The 15,845-nt window shown below is 32.4% G+C and overlaps 1 protein-coding gene across 1 annotated transcript; it reads left to right on the forward strand.

Annotated features, from left to right (window-relative positions):
* Positions 1-13,608: 13,608 nt before the first annotated feature.
* On the forward strand, positions 13,609-15,599 carry LOC149546880 (non-functional NADPH-dependent codeinone reductase 2-like). Its single transcript, XM_089794683.1, has 5 exons — positions 13,609-13,752; positions 13,980-14,161; positions 14,245-14,488; positions 15,094-15,273; positions 15,369-15,599. The coding sequence occupies exons 1-5, from the start codon at positions 13,609-13,611 to the stop codon at positions 15,597-15,599; spliced, it is 981 nt and encodes a 326-aa protein (XP_089650809.1).
* The last annotated feature ends 246 nt before the right edge of the window (positions 15,600-15,845 follow it).

Below are 15,845 nucleotides of genomic sequence, written 5' to 3' on the forward strand. Positions count from 1 at the left end.
AAGCACCTGTTGTCGCAGAAGAGAAGAAGAGGAAAGAAAAGAAGCCAATAGATAGAAAACCAAAAAAGGTTGTGAAAGATTTTAAAAAAAAATCCTTAATTCCTATTACCAGGGATAGCACAAGAGATATTACCAAGAAGACTCAGGAAGTTGAGAAGTCTAAAGGAAAGAAAGCTAGAACAACTATAAAAGAAGATGAACCTAAGTAGAAAAAAAGAAGGAAATACATTGCCCTAGTTGAATTAGATGAGGAGAGGACTAAGTCAGATGACAAGAACCAATTCATAGTGGCAAGCCATAGTCCCTATTCTGATTTAGACAACTTGTGTGAAAATATCAAGAATAATGCTATAAATTATAAGACTCTATATATGACATGATGGAAAGTTATAAGATGACTCCAATTGAGATCACCAACTCTATACCCAAGAGCCTATATGATAGAGTTGAGAAAAGTTGGAAATATAGTTTCACAATAGAGAGAAACATTAGAGATACTACACTTGCAAGAGTGATGCTAGATTTGGAAAAGTATGAGACATCAAAGGTTATTAAGAAGTATAAGGGAATATTTTCTCCAAAATACCAAGACTTTAATATTTTATAGAACAAAATTGATGTTGTTGTTTAGCAAAGCACACAAATATTGAAGTTGATCTATGGGATGGAAACACAAAAGCCTATCGAGCAACCACCTATGGAAGTAGGTGATCATAAATCACAACAAGAGGTAATTGAAGTAACAAATGATGAATCTATAAATGAGTACATGGGAAAGGCACTACAAAGGCAATAGCTAAGAAAGAGAAACAAGAAGACCAGATTGTACTAAAAGTACAAATGTCGAGTGCTAGTCCACAAGCATATACAATAAAGATTAAGGATGTCTCTAACAATAATGTTTAGAACATCAATCCCCTAACAAAGGAGGATATGCAAAAAATATTGATTGATTCCACCACTAAGGCACAACTATGTAGTCATCCTATTTTGGTGAGTGTGGATGAGATTGAGAAGGTAGAATTAGTATCTATAAGGGAGAAAACACAAGCATTATCCATTGACCCCCCACAATCTATACAAGTATAACCTACAACATCCATTGTAGTATACCAAAGGAATGATACAATGTCCTCATATATCAGCACCAAGGTACAAACTATTTCAGTACCAACAATTACAATAATTGAGAAAGAAAGGACACCAGTCCAAATAGGTCAGGAAACTAGTCCTACTCCCACACCACAAGCACAAGGTGGGGCAGAAACTTCAAAAAAGGAGGAGGATAGGACTAAAGATTTAGTCTTGACTACAAAACTAGAGGAAGTAATAGAAATATAGACACTAGTTACCTTACTAGATACTACTACCCCTACTCCTAGTCAAGCACTTCATGGGCTGAGTATAAAAGCTACACAGTTGCAAGAATCAAGGCCCAATCCTAGCACATCTAAGGTTGATGAGGTGACATCCTATGGTGATATGAAATTAGATGAGGTTATTGATTTACCAAAGTTTTATCTTACATCAATCACAATAGATCAAATGAGCATATTGCAAGATGCTCTAGCAAGGAAGAAACACTAAGAACTACTTAGAAGGGAGAATAGGTAGAAACAATCACTTCATGATATCAAGGACATATTTCTTGATGCATTTAGCCTCCCTACACTTGATGAAGCCAAGTGAATCATTGAGAAGTGCTCAAATATTGTGGAGAAGATCAATGATGAAGACCAAGATACTAATGTCAAACTACTGGAGTGGTCTAAGAAGAAATTTCAAACAAAGGTGAATGAATAGATATCAAGCGCTATTGCACTACACTAGGTTGACTTTGCAACCAAAATTGAGGGTGTAAAGGAGATGTTGGAGAACATTTTCTCTCTTTACACCAAATTGTGTGATGTTTCCCTATTCACACAAGAAGGGAAGAGACACATTGACCATTTGGAAGGAGATTTAAAGAAAATAGGTAAACATTCTACAACAATCTCTTGGTCAAGGATACTCTCATTTTCAAATTTTGTTATCATCACAAGGTTGGTTGGCAACTTTACAATCTCAAAATGTAAATATTAGGGCTACACTAATCAACATCAATTCCATGTTAACCCCTCACATGGAGGTGTTACACAAGGAATTAGCCTATGAAGAAACATTGATGAAGAATGATTCCTATATTTCTACTCATGAAGGCCTAGTCACCCTTACTACCAAGTTAGACATTCAAGTCAAATCTTTGGAGGTAGCATGTGAAAAATTGGATGCAACACTAAAAATTATAATGGAGGTCCATAAACCATTCATGGAGAAACACACAATTTGTGTACCACCCATGACATAAGTGTCAAAAGGGGGAGAGAATGAAGAAAGGAGTAGAATGAACCAAAGAAGAGCATAAGTTTTGGAGGAGACTAAACATAGAGGGAGACTATAGAAATAGATTCAGCACAATAGATCTACTTAGTAGGAGTATTCAGTTTCAAAGATAGAAAATAGAACAATCAACTCAATGGGAGTTATAGAATCTTGAGGTATGACTAATAAGTCATAAGTGTTGATCCATACCCTAAATATTCCAATGACTTTCAAGATGGAAAGGATCAAGATTTCTTGAGTTGTATTCATGACATGAAGCTATGGCTTGAGAATGGACTAGTTCGGATTACAAAGAAGATAACTCACCATGTCACAGGATACCATATTATGGATAGGGTTAAGACCATTTGATGCCAAGGAAGGGAATCAACTAAAGCTAGTGCATTGACTAAATCAAATAAGAGAGGAATGCCAATTTTTACCATCAAAGATGTAGAGACTGCATTCATTATTAGAGTCATTGCCCATAAATTCTATCAACCAAGATGACCTAATGGTGTAGAATTTGTTGCAATGGACTTGTGATGTAAAATTGTAAAGAAGGATGATAGTTATGACCTAGCTGAGCTCCAACTTACCCAGCTTGCAGAGAATTTGAAGAGCATAAAGAAGCCAAAGAACAATGAATGTAATTTTGGATCTTCAGTAGTTTTTATTTTACTTTATGTGAAAATTTTTTTTCCTACTATTGGTAATATAGGCAATGTATGTCACCTAGTAAATTAATGAGTTTATATGCTAGATTGGTGATAACTTTTACACTATTATGGATGGCTATTTTGAGGAATTCAAGATGAAAATGAATAATAGTTCTAGGATACCACAATTCCTAGTAGAAAAATACTATCATGATATATGCTTCTTAGTAGACACTAATTTTACCTATGCCCAAGAAGGTCTACCTAGGGTTGCATGGTTGAGACCTCTACCTTATGAGGTGAATATTGATAAATTTATTACATATATAAAAACTTTATTGGAAGAAGAAGTTGAGAAGAAAGTTGATCCATTCAAAAAATATGAGTTACATAAGGTGAAAATAATAGTTCAAATCAATGCATATAAGCTAAACAAGAAGAGGAAACCCATGATTGAGAATCTAGAGAAAGCTCTAGGTGAAGGACTCAAGAAAGACATGTATTTTCATATGATAGAAAAAAAAGGAGAGGATGTAACAAAAAATGATGATGATAAAGGAAAAGACAAGGAGATAATGGCTACTGAGCCATAGGCTAAGAAAGGTAAAAAAAAATTTATTGTTGAACCTATTCTAGAGAGTAATCATTAGAAAGTAGTAACAAAGGACACACCTACACCACTAAGGGTCACACGAAAGAGAACAAGAGAAACTACTACAATTGTCAAACCCCAAAAGAAAGGAGCTCTGAAGATTGTCAAGCCTACACTAGTGAAAAGTTCAACAATAAGGAAGTCCACTACTATAGAAGATGAACTAAGGAAACAAGAAAAGAAAGCAATAAGAAAGCTCATTGTGCAAAAAGATGATGAGGAGAATGAAGCAGAAAGGACCAAGTCAAAGGTCTTGAGTCAATTCAAGCTGGTAGTACACAAGAATCCTCAAAAAATTGATGTTGTATGTGAAAACCTTAGCAAAACTATAGGATTATCAAGTTTTCATTACATAAAATATGAAACATTGAGCAAAGAAGCTAACATTAAAGTAGAAGAGTTTGTAATAGATATGATGGTAAATTTCAAATACACGTCTATAGAGTGAGGAAAATTTATTCCTAAAGAATTGTCTAATAAGATTGATGGAACTTGGAAGTTTGCATTAACCATTGAAACACAAATAAGGGAAGCCACATTAACTTAGATTATGTAAGAATATAATAAGAGTCAAATTTTTTAGCTTTGAGAAAATACAAAAATAAATTTATACCAAAGGGGAGAGCATTTTTAATACCAAAAACTAAAATAGAAAATGTTGCTAAAGAGAATAAAATTTTGTGAAAGAAGATCTATGGTCTTATGCCTATTGATGATGATCAAAAGGATGAGAAAGAAAATGTTGAGTAGGACAACACTAAAGCTTTTGATAATGAACAAGTTTATCTTGTTGATACTTTTAATAATTTGGTACAACTAAGTAAAGGGAAGACATAGATTGTGACTATGAAAGATGAACCTAAAACCAATTCTATTAAGGCCATAATGACTGATGTAGTATAGCCAACAATAAGCCAAGTTTAGATTGAGTCTATGTAGTTGCCAGCCCATGGAAAGTTGATGGGAAATTAAGGATCATCCAAATATTAAAACACAAGTGGCAACTCAATTGGTTGAACTTTCATCTACTCTTGATTCTATATCAAGTCTAGTTGATAGCTAGGGTGATGTACGGGTTTGTGTTGCTAAACAACAGAGTGTGTCAGCTAATACAGGAGAAACCACTCAAGTGCCTACATAGAAAAATGTAGCCACTAAGGGAAAAGAAGGAGATGAGATCCAAAATGTTAAAGTAGATGAATCTACTATAGATTAGAGACCCCCAAAATTAGACCTCTGATTGAGGTAAGTAAGGAGACTGGCTAGTTGAGTTCAGCTAGTGAACTCCAAATAGTTGAAATTAAGGACAAACAAGATCAATTTCTATAAAATATAGGTATAGTTGTAAGCTCTGCAGAGAAAAAGACATGGGATGTGACATAGATTGTTGGGATGATATTAGAGTTGCATAAGTTGAGTTTGGAGGTCACAACACAATGTTTACTAATAATTGTGTTGAGCTCCATCACGCTAGGCTTCAAGGGCAAGAGGTGTAAGAAGAAGGTGAAACGATAATCTCAAGCAATACAAGGAAAGCATAGAACACTTAATGAAGTTATTTTGATTCCTGGTTGGTACACAAGAAACTTTACTTATATTTAGATGAAAACACTTCAGGAGTTATTAGAAAGATAGACAAAGCAAAAATAAATATAAAGAGAAAAAATAATAAAAAGAGGTATTGTATAAGATCAGGACATATTCCTTCACATTATTTTTGGTGACAACTTGAATGAGAAATCTCCAATCATGGAACAATTGGTTCAAATAGTGGATAAATTAAATGATCCATACATCTACATGAATGGAAGACATATGCAATGGTTTGAGAGAAAGTTTGAGAAAAAAGTGATTAGAAGATTGTAATTGAAATAGTTGTAAGATAGGTAGAACTCTCTAAAATTGCAACTAACTTAAAGAAGGTAGTACAAAATCTACATATATTGTTTAGAATGTTATGTGATGTTTCCCTATTTACAAATGAAATAAGAGCACAAATGAATAAAAATGAAGTTGATTTATAGTTTAGTTCACATTCATGAATTGAGATTTTTGTAATGGATACAAGACAACAGAATAAGATCAAGGCTTATACCAATTCAAGCTATATTGACACATCACTTGGAGGTAATGGAGATATATTTGCAAAGTGCTAGAGAGCCAGTAAACATGGATCCTAATTTTCCTATAGTATATAATATGGTTGATCTAGAAGGAAAAATATTGGAGATTAAACTCCAAGCATTATGGTCTATAAGAACTTTGTGGGACAGTACATTAAAAATGATTTTGTAGATTCATAAACTAGTTTTCGACAAGTATGGTTTAACACCTGCTAGTACCCCACAACAACTGCAACAAAAACAAGGGGGAAATGTGATTCCTGGCCAGTGATAAAAAAATTATGCAGATATATGTGTATACGACATTTTGTTTTATCTTGTTTGAGTAATAATGAATCTATTTCATTGATGCACAAAATCTAGAAATAAATAATTGTCAAAAAGAATTAAAAAATTACAAGCATAGAAACCTATGTATAGACCAAGTTACAGTAATTGATTATATTCCTAAGGGGAGTACATATTTTTAAGTTTTAAAATGTCAATTTTGATCATGACAAAGTGGTTTTTCCACTATTTCCCAAATGGTAAGATTGTTGACCCTAAAGGTAATCTTTTACTATCAATTAGTGCCAAACAATTAATCATTTAGTATGAAGAGTTATTCTATCAACAATATGAATGAGTGATTCTATTTAGGCCAAGTAATGCTATGTAAAGGATAAGTATAAATACTTAGTTGTTTCCAAGAAGTAGTTACTACCAAGTAATCCAAGTGTTTCCAAGTACTCCAGTAGTTACCAAGTCTTTTAGCAAGAAACATAAGCCAAATGATATACAGGTTGAGAAAAATAGTTGAAGCCTATTATAGTTAAGGTGGTGGGATTGCACGAAGAATTAATTTGCATTGAGTGCTAATAAGGTATATGTATTGTGTAATGTAAAGTTGTATAAATATTTGAAATCACACAAACATTGATGTAAAACATTTTTGTCGAGTTGGAAGCGTGTTTTATAGATAGAGGGGCCCATCAAGGATTCAATTATGCAGCTAATAAAGGATCACCAATCAATATAAAAGATGATTAGCCAATAATAAAATTAGAAGGACTAAGAAAAAAAGTGATTAATCTACATCATTGATTATGATCTTGAAGCTTCACCAAACAACTATTTAAGGAGGGTTTTAGACCTGTTTTTAATAGGTTGCAAAATTAGAGTTTTGATGTGAAGCTGAAGTGATATATTGAGCACTTTTAAGGAGGCCAAGCAGTATAGAGAGGAAATAAATTGTATCTATCAAAGAGAGGTGATATAATTTTTGTAATGAGAAGATCTTTTATCAGTATTCAGATTGCATGCTAAAAGATAAAGATATTGATACATTTTAATAGGTATTTTAGGGTAAATATCTTAGTAGAGTGGTTCTAATAGACATATGTAAATCTCCTACTAGAGTACTTACTTAATTGTGTATTTAAAATCCTTTAATCAAGGTTGACCTAACAATATTGTAAGCTCTTACTAGGGCAGACTCATCACAGGATACATCATCATAAGTTTAAAATCCTTTAATCAAGGTAGACTTAATAGTCTTGTAATCTCTTAACAAGGAAGACACCTCACAGGTATATTACCATAAGTGATCAAACATTATAGCCTTAACAGGAACACTTTATTGTTGTAGTAGTGAAGATTTTATGAGTGTCATCTCCACAATAATTTTATCTTAACCTTGGAGGGTTTCTGCATTACCAAATCTTTGTATCAAGTCTTTTATGTACTTGTGAGATTTATTCATGAAAATAGGTACTAGAGCTAATATTATATTGCAATGAATATTTGATTTGGTGTAATGTTAAATTGAGATAAGGGTTAACAATGAACTTATCAAATATGGTTCATGTTTGAAGTGTTAAAGTTTTATATATCCTAATTCACTCCCTCTTAATATTTTTCTTTCCCTATTATATTCTTAGTAGAGATCTAGTGCTTACCCTTAGTTTGCATTTTTTTTTAATCAATTGCCAAACTCTTTTAGGCTAGTTTTATGCTTGATGATTAGTACCATTGTTTCAAGATTATCATATATTGTTTCATATTTAGTTGATTTATGATGAGATTACATGGCACTCTATACTTAATGTATGCATGATGATTATTATAGTGTTTTTAGTTATTGATGATGATTAGTTACAAGGATTATCATATGTGTTTTCTCATGGATACTTACCCCATACTACATGTGTATGGTGCATGTGTATGTTTTCTTTATGTATGAAATCTTGCATGTGGTTAAGGAAGGGAGTCACAGTTACCTGCTAGTCAGGATCTACACGATCCACCGCTTCCTCCCATTGCCTATTTAGTTTAGATTATTGTGTTTGTACATGTGTGGATTTTAAGTAGATTGTAGGTGCTGGGTATTGACTTCCCTGAATTGCCAAGATGAGCGTACCCTATCACATTATCTCAATGGTAAGAGAGGGGAGATAAATTCTTAAGTCCAAATCATAAACCTTTAAGCCATCTGTCCTAGAAAATTAGGAAAAGTATCTAAGTTGTTTACCTTCTAAATGTTTCGAATGATGTTAATTCATGATTATAACCATTTAGTTTGATCTTGTATGTGTTTTTCTATCATGGGTTTTTGTATTTTGTTTTATGAGTCATTAGTGATTTTTCTATTAATTAAGTCAAATTAAATTAATAATTTAATTTAATGAAAAACTATTATGGTATTTTAATAATTAATTATATTTAATTAATTGAGAAATTAATTAAATAAAAAAAATTAAATTTAAAGATAAAAGTTATAAGTTTAAATTTTGGAACGTGATAATATTTATTCAATTTAATAATAATATAGTTAGATTTCATTTTTAAATCAATGCTAAACACTATTATTATTTAAGTTAATAAATAGTTTATGAAATTAAACATTTGAAAATAAAATAAAAAGTGGAAAAAGAAATTAATTTATTAAAAATTTTATGATTGCATAATACGTGCATGAGATTAAATTTAATAAATTAATTAAAAGAGAAGTGAAGTAAAAATTTAAATAAAGTTATTTAATCATTAATTAAACATGCATGAAAAAGATAAAGAAAAGTTAATAATGAGTTAAAGTTGGGTGAGCAAGGAGTCCTCTTGGGTGATCACACAGTTAGTGCCCCGATTCTAGGAGAGAACTCCTTATCACCAATTCAAGGTTCATTCTTGAAGGACTACAAATTTTGGAAAAGGAATGGTTTTTGAAAGAGAGAAGGTTTTGAGAGGAGAAATTTCTTTCACAATCTTCTTGGGTGTAGCAATTAGCATTAGAGTCCAAGTAGAGGCTTGTGATTCATCGCTCAATTTATTACATTCTTTCTTTCCTTTCTTCTTCATGTTTGTTCAATGGTTACTTGAAGAATTCTTGTCATGAATGTTTTAGTATTGTGTATTTTTGGTATGTATGTCAAATCTTCTATTTACAAGAAAACCAAAAGATTAATATTATCCTTCATCAATAGATTTAAATGTGGAAATTGAACAAGGAAGGGATTTTGTATTAAAATTTGAAAATTCAATTAATTCCACTGGCTGGTCGTATTTTTTCTATCGGATTAAGGCTGGAACATGTTAAAAATAGGAGGGTTTTGTATTTTTAAAAAAAATTATATAATTTTTTTTATGAAATAATAATTAAAAAATAATAATTTGATTTAGGAAAATAAAATAAAAAATAAATTTAATATTATTTAAGGGGAGGTAGTTTTACCCTACCTCCCCCCTTCCATCTTCTTACGATGGCCATTAAAGGGTGCCGCACGATAGGCCCTATTGTCATGCCTGTAGGAGTAGTGCCATGGCAGACCCTGCTATCATGACAGAAGGTGCTACCGGCAGCAAACCCACCTACATGTATTAAGTCGCAGGTGTGGTAAAAGGTGAGAAGCATATTTTTTACATTTATTTTTATTATATATGTTATTTAATAAATATTAAATATTAAATTTATAATTATTATTAAATAATTTTTAGAAATTCAATAAATAATTAAGTATTAAATTTATTTATTATTAATAGTTTTTTTTTTTTTTTAGACTGCAGGAATCGGTGCAATACGGCCCCCCTATAAACTGCAGTGAGCCTGGTAAACTTTTTAACATGACCGGTAGCGCTGGTGCGACACACCACCGGTACCATGAGGACGGGAGAGACTAGAACCCGTGACCAACCCCCTGCAATAGGAAAGATTTAGCCAACCGAACTAGGGCCCCCGCCCCACTATATTATTAATAGTTTTATTAATAATTGTAAATTTGATAAATAATTGATAAAAGTTTATGTACAGTTTTATTGATAATTATTAATCGATTTAATTAAATATTATTTAATTAAGTTTAATTGATAATGAATGTAAATTAATATAGTTGTAAATTTATTTGATTATTATTAATAATTCTGATCTTTAATAGAATTGTAAATTATTCCAATAAGAATTATTTTAATAATTTAAATAAATAAATTATCCTTAGATTATTTTTAGGAGATTGACTTAAAATATAATGGAGGTAATTCTATATTTTATTCAAATAATTGAATGGGTTGACTTGTAGGGTAAACTGAGAATCTTTTACTTGAAACATACTTTGAAATGAAAACTAAAACCTTACTTTTAAACTCAACTGCATGTTTTCAAATCAAACCAAACTATGAGACTATTTTGTTTTCTATGTGTTGTTTATGTTTTGGGTTTTCGAGGTTTGACCTAGCTTTGACTAGTCTTAGGATGTTACTAGAGGCTTAGGAGTTCTATGTTTGTTACGTTATGTTTGATTTTGATCTTTTAAACCCAACCATGGTAATGTGTCTGATATGCTCTTTGATGTGTGTTGATCTATTGATTGTTATTATTTTCTAGTGTTCTTGTGTATTGCTAAGGTGAATGTAAGACCTACTTGACTTAACCATTCGGAGTCTTTAATCAGTTATTTTGGGATGCTTTCCAGTTGTTCATAGAGAACTAATGCGTTATTGTGATTTCTCTCTTGATGCTTTCTAGTCACTTGTATAAGACTAAGGTTAATTTTGTATGATTCTTTGATTTATATTTTGTGAGCCTAGGGTAGATTATCTATATGTAATGTTGGGAAGTGGCTTGTAATGGAGGCTAGAACCCTAAGTGGCTACCAGGGTAACCCATTGGAAGTTGTTTAATAAGTGAAAATACTACACTAAATGGGAATAAAATGAACCTAATAAGAGTCTTTGTACATTCTTTCCCATGCCTCGAGTGCTAATATAGACTAGGATGGGAGTAGAGAGAATGCTTGGTTGCGACCTTATATCTATGGTATGCCTTGTCATTACGAGAGGATACTAGTGGCCACATAGGGATCACTAGGGGGCCAGGGTCCTAAGAGATTGCTAGGGTATCTCTGGCATGATTTGTGCGATCACACTTTCTTGCTTATATAGTAGGTTTCCTACGTGTCTTTGTGTGTCTCTGGGATTCAAGGTCAATTTATATTGGAACCCTTGAGATAGAATACTTTTAGGATTTCTTGGACTTGGAGAGTACTTTTGATATTTGGTTTGATATCCTATTTGGGACTTGAGACTATCTCCTTAGCGCCATGGGAGTGGGCCATTTAGGTTCCACCTGGTCAGGTGGTAGTGCTTTTTACTCTTACCATCGAGATCCATCTGTTGCTACTATGGTTGGAACTTCTTTGTCTACATTTCCTTTTATTCTGTCTTTGTATCATTATGATGCATGGTTATACCTTATGATGGATGTTTATATCTTTTATGGTAGATGCTTTCATTTATTGCATTGTACTTTATATCATGGATCCAATAGGGATGATGTAATTTATTTTTATAAATGTATATTCTTTTAGCCTTTCATACCTTATGACATGTACAGTGGATGATTGAACATTCTAAATTTTATTGCCAAGTGGCATTTATAACAAATGTATATTATTTAAATGGACATTGGACTTTTTATTATTCTTTCATATGGATTTGGCATTTATTAGACTTAGTATTAATTAAATTCAAATGTGATTCAATGTCATGAGATCCTTAAGGAATGTAACCTATTATGCATGCTTATAGATGATTGTATATTATTTCTTGTGCTACTTTATGTTTGACGTGTATCTTATTCTTTTTTGTTTATATATATATATATATATATATATATATATATATATATATATATATATATATATATATATATATATATATATATATATATATATATATATATATGGAAAACTTAGTAAAACTTTAGGTTAATTCTTTTGGATCCCTTGGCAAGGCATTGCAAGGGACCTAAAATATTTTTATTATGTCACAAACCCAAAGGTTCTCTTATAGTATACACCATAGCCTCATGATTTTAGATTTATTATATTTAATAGTCTAAATGTAATTTTTCTAATCATGATTTTTGGCTTCAAATAGCAATATATAAACATTATAAATAATGATTATGTTGTGGATAAAACATTGGTTGGTAGTTGTTACCTTATATTATGAGATTCACATGACCTCTATTTTAACTATTAGCATTGATAATGTTGCAACCAATTTAGTACAGTAGCACTCATAATATAATATTAATTGATAGATGCTTTGGTGAAACATTAATATTTGATATTTTTAGGAAATGTTAAAATGTTAAGGCTTTGTTTTCATAAAAATGTAATCAATTTATTCTATATAACAATTATTAATAGATTTTGTTAGCAATCTTATATTTACTATTTTTATAAGAAGATGCTAAACCATCATCTTGTAATTGAAATCCATTAGTCCTACATATTTTCTTGTTTGTACAAGTAAGCTCACATTTATAGAATCGTATTATCCCAATGACATGACATCATGACATTTTCCTCACCCATGCTCACCACTTCATCACTTGAAATGTTGGTGTTGTTCATATGATTTTTATGAGCAATATCTTTATTGTGACCTTTGTCATTTGCTTCTCCATGTGTACATTTGGGGACACTACTTGTTCCTTGGAAACATAAGTTGTTGGATAATAAAGAGGATTTCAATGTCTGTATTTGTGATTATAGATTGCTAGAGAGTGAGCATTGAGATTATTTTGAGTTTACTTATCAATGATAAGATCTTGGTGAAAATGAAGTCACGTGAGTGTCATGAACAAGGATGGGAACTTCATTCATTTGTGAATTATACTATTGTCATCTAACATAGATTCAATCAGCATGAATATCATAATCATCTATGAAGGCTTCTTTAAATAAATTTGTTAATGAAATGAAAAATAAAATTATATTTATTGAAAACAAATAATTAACAGCATTTGAATAAATAAGAAAGAAAACTCAAACTTCGATGACTAAAAGAATAACACTAGTATGTTCTAAAATAACCCCTAAATAACTAAGATGATTGCAAGCAATCTCAAATGTTTAAATAAATATATTAGAAATATCCATGTTGATAAAATCTCTAACAGCAGAATCTAGTAGTTGCTGCCAACTGGCCGGCAACATTCAAATCATACTGTCAATGCGTATCTTTTACAATCACCCTTCACCAAAACAAACCCTCTCTCTATATAATTAAATGGTAAACTCTAATAATGCATGGATTGTCGAATCATTCGAATCTAGGCTGTAATAATAACTTAACTTACGAAAGTACGGGGTAGATTCATTCCACCACAAATGTACGTCCCGTACAGCACATCTTGAGGTACTCCGACGTAAGCACCTTATTGGGCTTAACGTGCTGGCGGGTCATTTCCAGCCTCAGCAACACAGTTAGAGGTGCATTTATAAAGCGTTAGTAATACGTTAGAGGCTCATTGAAGAGAGTACTCTTACCAGAGAAAATGGCCGAAGTTGTAACAGTAACACTAAATAGTGGTGGCAAGATGCCCGTAATAGCGTTTGGTTTGGCCGCAGACAATATCATTGCAGCCAAGGGCTCTGCACCACTCGACCATGTTAAGGCCTCGGTGCTTATGGCCATTCAGGTCAGCCAATAGTTAAGCTCGTTGCTAAGTCCCTTTAAATTTTAAAAAAGTTTTTCACTTATATTTTAGGAAACTCAACTCAGGTAAGCTTATACATACAACCAGCTGTAGTTAAGACGCCTCCTATTTATGAGCACGCGGTGTTTACCTGAACTTCTTCCCGGTTAGGTTAGTTAACTATGATTCATTAATATTGGGCTAAGTTGGTACAATATTCATTTACCTAGGTTGGTTACCGAGCGTTTGATACGGCGAGGATTTACTCAACGGAAGGTGTTTTGGGAGAGTCTCTGAAGGAAGCCTTCGAAAAGGGGTTTGTGTCTCGTGAGGAAGTATTTGTTACATCCAAGCTCTGGTTAACGGACTGCTATTCTGAAGACGTCATTCCTGCTTTGAGGAAAAGTTTGAAGTAAGACCATACATTGGATTTTGTTTTGCAGACTTCTCAATATTCATGAACAAATTGTAAAGGTTCTTTTCATTTTTGTACAGGGCTTTGAAGTTGGAATACTTGGATTTGTATCTTATACACTGGCCTCTAGCTCTCAAGAAAAGTACCACATTTCCTATGTTAACACCAGACGATGTAGTAGCAATAGATATCAGAGGTGTTTGGCGAGCGATGGAGAGTTGTGTTGAGCTCGGTCTGGCCAAAGCAATTGGTGTCAGTAACTTTTCATCTAAGAAGATTAGCAATATTCTCGCGTTTGCAAAGATTCCTCCTGCTGTAAATCAGGTCTTTTTATTATTTCTCTACTTAAAGAAAATTTAATGTTCGCGTATTCTATTAAAAGTAATATTAAATATCTAGTTACCTACAAGGCTTATTACTCGATTTTCCATTGAATACCAATAATGTAAGGTTAATAAAATGGATTTTGGAACGAATTTTATTGTGGGCGGATATATTTAAGCTCTTGGGCGATAAAATCCAGCTGTAGCCAACCCGTCTACTCCAATGGGTTTTTTTATTCCAAGTTGTATATCTTTTTACAGAGCGAAGTATACACTGTTCAATAGATTCTTGCACCATTTGGTGAACGACATTTTATTCATTTCAAATAATTTTCCATCCCATTAAAAACTTTTGTTAATTAGGTTGGCTCAATCTTTAACGCTTAACATGTTCAGGGTTCAACTCATCGACAAAATTAAAAACTACTCCACGTTCTATTGAGATTTCAATTTTGACAAAGGTATAATGTTATGTCTACAGGGCTACGCCTCGAAAGGGTTAACTATTAAATCTAGGCAGCAATCTAAGTCCCGAAACAACGAAAATAAGAATAGAATAGAATTTTGCTTTTTGATTTTTGACGTTACCGAAATTCTATTTTCCAGGTTGAGATGCATCCGGTTTGGCAACAAAAGAAATTGAGGGAGTATTGTAAGAGTATGAATATTCATGTTTCTGCGTGGTCACCATTAGGAGGTCCAGGAAATTCTTGGGGATCAGACCATATATTACAGAATCCTGTAATTAAAGATATTGCCACTAAACATGGCACAAGTGCTGCTCAGGTATTTTTAAACTGCTGTTTCTATGACATTTTCTCTATCATTTGTCAATTAAAAGAGCATTGAATAATTAAATCAATACCACGTTCATTGTTTAGGTGGCATTGCATTGGGGAATAGAAAGCGGGGTAACTGTGATAACCAGGAGTTTCAACCCCGTAAGAATATCTCACAACTTCCACGTATTTGACTGGAAATTGGATGAAGAAGACCACAGAAAGATTAGCAGTATAAGACAACGACCGACAGATTCGGTCAGGAACTTCTTTGTAGATCCAGTCAACGGTCCTTTCAAAACGGCTGAGGAATTATGGGATGATGGGATCTGATCACATGGCGACAATACGTTTGTGTCCAACGAAGCAATGGATAATGTACGTTACCATTGTAAAACCGAGGAAAATAATGACGAGAGCTTTTCTCAAGCGCAGTTTCATATTATTTTTATTATTATTATTTATTATGTCCCAGTACCATGCGTAAAAGCTTTAGTACTGAACTATTATTTATTTTATTAAAAAAATTATAATACACCAATAATATGTAACAACACTTTAATTTGAGAAAAGATCTCT

Source organism: Cupressus sempervirens, chromosome 7, assembly GCF_028749045.1.
Source record: "Cupressus sempervirens isolate cs-2001-9-10 chromosome 7, ASM2874904v1, whole genome shotgun sequence".
NCBI lineage: Eukaryota > Viridiplantae > Streptophyta > Pinopsida > Cupressales > Cupressaceae > Cupressus > Cupressus sempervirens.